This window comes from Belonocnema kinseyi, chromosome 8, assembly GCF_010883055.1.
Source record: "Belonocnema kinseyi isolate 2016_QV_RU_SX_M_011 chromosome 8, B_treatae_v1, whole genome shotgun sequence".
Taxonomy (NCBI): Eukaryota; Metazoa; Arthropoda; class Insecta; order Hymenoptera; family Cynipidae; genus Belonocnema; species Belonocnema kinseyi.
Genome location: NC_046664.1, coordinates 87,928,638 through 87,934,321, shown reverse-complemented (window position 1 = coordinate 87,934,321; position 5,684 = coordinate 87,928,638). Strand labels below are relative to the sequence as shown.

General features: G+C 30.0%; 1 protein-coding gene across 1 annotated transcript in view; it reads right to left on the bottom strand.

The window, feature by feature from the left end:
* LOC117178591 (lathosterol oxidase-like) overlaps nt 1–5,006 on the bottom strand; it is a 50,810-nt gene extending 45,804 nt beyond the window's left edge. The window contains exon 1 of the mRNA XM_033370018.1: nt 4,772–5,006. Coding sequence (XP_033225909.1) covers nt 4,772–5,006 — 235 coding nt within the window. The remainder of the gene's footprint in view (nt 1–4,771) is intronic.
* Between the last annotated feature and the right edge of the window lie 678 nt (nt 5,007–5,684).

Genomic DNA, 5,684 nt, shown 5'->3' with positions numbered 1-5,684 from the left:
TAAATTTTACACAAATCTAATACCTTCTCTGATGAGAATGTAAACATTTTTGAAGAGACCATACCTCATATTTATTAATATATTTGGCACGAACGAAACTTTACAGTTCATTAAAAAACGGAACTTTCATAAATAATTGATGATGGGCTAAAACTTTCAAAGATTAGTTATTGATTTTGCTGCTTTTAATTTTAGAATCAATAATATATTTTGAAAGAAGAAATTAGTATTTTTAACCAGTTTGAAAATTTAGTGGTTGAATTAAGACTCAATAATTTTTTCATGTTTCTATATAATCACATAAAATGTTTAAAAATATAAAAAAAAAGAAACGGCCAGAATAAATTACAGAATTACACGATTTCAAGTTTTATGATCTTAATTATTATACATATTCTGTCAGAGATAACGGTGACGCTTTATCCGTAACGACTTCATTTCACGCTGACCATAAAACCTTTTCACGAGGCAATTTACTGGCGAGTGGTCTCTCCATAAAACGCTCATAATATTTTGTCAATGGCGAGTCTTGGAAGTCACTCCGCGTAATGTACAAATGCAAGATCAGTATCACGAAATATGGATTCATTGACTCGAATCTCTTGAAAAATTAGTGTCCTTAGGTCATTTATAATCAAAGTTTAGGAAAAAAACATTAAGTTTATCATAAAATTTTCCTGTAAATTGTAACGAAATTTGAAAGTATAAGGGACGCGATAATACAACTTCTATTTTATCAGGTTTGTGTGAAATTTATTTTTTATAGAATTAAAAATATCAACTCAATAAAGTAGTAGTTAGATATTCTCAATTTTTATCTTTTAAATTTTCTATGAGTGCCTTAATGATATAAAATATTTGGGATTTTAGAAATATTGAGACTCTTGTCTTATTGGAATTTTGTAAGCAATATTTTCCGTAAAAAAGAATGACAATGATATCATAATAGTTATTATTACTAAGATAAATATATTACCAATGTATTTTAAAAATGTGTTTATACCCAAAATAAGTAGAGGAATATTTAAATTATCCATTACAGTGTACTGCTTAAGGCATGAATTAAAATTAATATTTTTTATTAAAATCTAAACAATCGAAATCTGTTTTTCTAGATTTCATTTCAGCGGAGTCATACAAATTTTATACCTTAAAACCTGGCATCCGTCAATAAATTACTTCTTGAAGCTAAAAAAACTGTATGTTCATTGAAAACTAGTTTTTATTTTTCGGAAGCTGTATCTCAATACTTTGTTACTCTAGGTGAGATAATACCCTCCTACTGTTTTCAGATTTTAAAAAAATTATTTAGACTTCGCGAGCATCAAGTTTATGTAAAAAATTAGATTTGCGTAGTTTCCTATTTTTAATACGCATATTATTTTATAGAAATACCATATGAAATAAAATTGTAGGTAATACAAGGGAAAAAATTATTATTTGGCGTTGATTTGGAAAAAAATTATTTGACGCTGCTGAAAATTTTAAACCCTGGGCACCATGAAAAATTCTCCGACACTAAAACTTGATAAAATAGCAATATATTTCAATAGAAACGAGGAAGAAAATATATGTTATAAGAAATCATTCTTTATTATTTACAATAAACATACAGTTGAACTCTGCATACCAAAATGTTAAAGTTACAATTATTCAACTCTTATATTTGTATGTTCTTAAGAAATCATACTTTTTATGAATTTTACTAGGGCCAAATAACTTCTGTTAAATCAGACAGAAACTTAGAGTTTTCTGCTTTGTATTCGCTAAAATTTTTATTCAAAAGATCAATTTTTGTCTTATCTGACAAAATTAGAATAACAATTTTTCACGTGAAAGAACAAGATGTGGCGATAAGGCGAACAAAAAATAAAATTTGTTTAAACCACGCTAACGTCTACAGATTTTTGGGTTGCTGATTACGAATTTTAGGTAAAAAAAGTAATAAATGACTTTGCTCGCAAGTTTGAGCGTGCCTAGGGTGCGCGTCTATTACAAGTCGCGCTTGACGTGGGCTTTTTACTTCGCTTATAACTGTGCATAAACCTTTTCAAATCAAAAGTAATCATGTTATTTGGTCAACCCAGGTAATTAGTTAATTAAATTCTTATTTTCAATTAGGTTGATTACTGGTCAAATAATTTTCTGAAGAAACGAGGAAAAATATGCCACGGCTCGGATTGGAACCGGGAACGCCACTTTTCACGAGCGGAGCGTTAACCAATTATGCAACCGAGGTAACAGCATAGATTTTCTGGTTTCTCCTATAGCCACAGAATGATGCACGTCAGAATCTTTATACCTGTGAATTTGAGAATTTTGTAGTAACTAATTTCAGTCTAAATAAGATCACCGAATATTAGATAATTTAAAGTAATAATGTTATTTTGTCGACCAGGGTAATTAATGAATTAAATTCTGATGTTAAATTTTGTTCATTGCTGGTCACATAATTTTCTGCAGAAACGAGAACAAATATGCCACGGCCCGGATTTGAATCAGGCCGGATGAAAGGTCGCACCATCGAAAGCTATAAGTGGTGATTGCAAACTCTCTTTTGTTAAAGCTCGTTCGTTACCTTGTTTACCTTGTGTTTTTTGCTTCATAAATTGAATATGCTTATTACATTCTCAGTTTTATTGTATGTTTATAACTAATTTATCACACTTTTTTAAACAGATTTTGTAAACTTTTTTTTGTATCTTGTGTCGCTTTTCCCAAAAATTGAATGTTTTATATTTTATCTTATTTTTTATATTTAAAACAAAAACTAAGCATTGTATCAAAAAATGATAATTAACAAATTAGTATACCGCTTTTGGTTAAACGACTTTTAATCATTAATTGTGTTTGTAGCTTCTGTCCTTTTTCCAAAAATGGTGTTGTTATCTTTCTATGACTAAAACAAAAACTACGCCTCCTATCAATAAATTATTGATAACAACTGTGTGCATTTTTTTAACAACTTCTGTGTATTAATTCTTTCAAAAGTCTTATTTTTCATTTTATTTTTCACGGTTTAATCCAAAATTACGAGTCCTATTAAACCAAAAATTCAGGAGAAATTTGCAGATGCTTTTCGGATAAACAATTATTGTAATTTTTTTTCGTATCTTGAATACTTCGTCCACAACACACGTGGTTCTATTTTTAGTATTTTTATGCTGATTAAAACCAGAACCGTTCGTTAAAAAATGTTGGTTCATGAATTCGACCTATACATTTGCATCGGACAGAAATTAATTGGCACAAACAAATGGTATTCGTGTTATTCAATTTGACGTAATATTGTGTGGCATCAACACACAGTTAAGTGCCAAATATTCATTATCGTCCGTTTGTGGCATCTCTCCCCGATAATCTGTATAGATGATGCACAGAACCTCCGGGAGAAATGCTGCACTTGACTGCTAATAGTGCGCTACTTATATATAAATTTTCTACCAATTTTCCACCGAAAAATATGAATTTTCAACCAAAAGGATAACTTCTAAATAAAATGGTTGAATTTTCATGAAAATATCTCTCCCGTCTCACCCGGTCATCTAACAATTATTAACTATTGTTTAGTTGATTATTGTTTGATTCGTTTTAATTTAGTACAGATTTTTGAAAATTTGCGGCATCTCTCTCAAAATTGCCATAGGCATGTTTCATGTGTGTGTGTGTGTGTGTGTGTGTGTGTGTGTGTGTGTGTGTGTGTGTGTGGGTTGTATTTTCTGTGTAGTCCGCACGCTGGTTTGGCACGCTCCTTTCGCAGCCCAAATCTCAAAATGGAATCGTTCCTAGATAAATATGTTCAGAACTAAAATTCTAAATAATTTTCAGTTCTAAAATTTCAGTTTTAAATATTTTAATTCAGAACCGACCTTATTTCCAGATATGAGCTAAGACAAGAGAGTGCAAGCCACGCGGCTAAAATTCACACTGCAATCCAAGAATGGATCATTTGGAAGGTATATTTTAACCTTATATTCTTAATAAGCAAGGCCTAAATCCATATAGTAACATCAAAATCCACTTACAAAATATTTTTCTGACTCTGAAACTTAATTTATTCCAGATGTTTAACTTTCTAATATATACATTTTTTGAATTTTTCAAACAGATTTGATTTTCAAAATAGCAAAAAAATTTCATTTTTTAACATTTCATTGCGTACTCGAAGAAAAACTATACAAAATGTTGCATAAAAATCCTTTGAAGGATTCTGGGTTTCAAGCTTTTTCATTTTTAATGTCTACTTTGACTAAAACATAAATTTTTTTAATATGTAAACATTTTAAAATACGTTCAAGTATTAAGTATTAAATTACGTTTAAGGTGACCTCCAATCTCAATATTATTGAACTAGGTATTTACATATTCGTTAGATACTAAAAATTGAAATGATTAAAAAAACTTTTGTTTTCTCAAATTTTATTTTAAATTACGCAAATATTATATGATCAAAATACACTTAATATTTTAGGCTAGGCGCACTTGTCATTTAACCAAATTGTTTTGCGTTCTTTTCTATTCAATACCAAACTAGATTTGTAATCTTTTACGAATAAATTTTCTCTTGGCAGAATCTGTGAAATCTAAATGCAATTATAAAACTCACATTGTGCAAAAATGTAATTTCTCACATCCTTTGAAGATAACAAGTGAGTCACTTATCACGTTTTTAAGTACTCGTATAAAAGAATACTTTTCTGGAAAGAATACTTCGTTCGAAAAAAGTGAGAAATGATCCCGAGTTTGTGTGGGACTGTGTTAAATTTCTCACCTCTGATTGTAGCTGCAAGAAGTACAATTGCAAAGGTTGCAATGGATGTTCGAATGAACGTTGGGAAGGTGGACCAAATTTGTTCTAATTTTTGATCATACTTCTCCATCCACGTCACTGCCATGGGATCAAAAAAGGTATTTTTTTCTGTCCGAGATCTAATGGTTGCCTCATGTTCAACTCGTTTTTCACAATCTAATTTAGAATCTTCCGCAACTTTTGTTTTAACTGCCATGTCGATTCTGACGCATTAAATCGACTGATTAAGTCCTCCGATATTATCCGTATCACTGTGAAGTAGAGTAAAGTGGGGAAGAATGTGGAACCATAATTTTGGGAAGGTATTGACTCAAACCTAATCAATAAACCGGAACTGAAGGATGGCGTTACAAAAGGTAATACAAATTTTAGTGTTTTTTTAGTAGAGGGGGAAAAATGTCACAAAACTGAACTATTAATTAAGGAAAAAAACTTGCTTTTAAGATTTACCAGTGCTGAATTGAGGCGTCAACATTTTTGACCTTAATATATCATCAGGCTAAGAGAAAATTAAGGGAGAAAATATTTGTTGCTTAAAGTGCAAATTTTCCCAATTTCATAGGTAAATAAAAATTCAATTATCGATTTAAAAAAACAAATTACTTTATGAATATTAAGTTTACGAATTAATATTAAAATTTTTATTCGAATATATAATTAGGTTCAAAGAAAATGAGGGGGCGCGTTTTTTTTTCTGAGGGGTACGTTTTTTCAGCTTTAGACGGTGATAAAAATTCAATTTTTTATTTTTTTCATTTGCGTCTCACATACTGCATAAGTAAAATAGATACGTAGCTTTTGAGTTGCAATTTTATTGAAAAAAGTCCAAAATGTTGCAAAAAGTACAGAACTAGATAACCAATATTTTTATCGA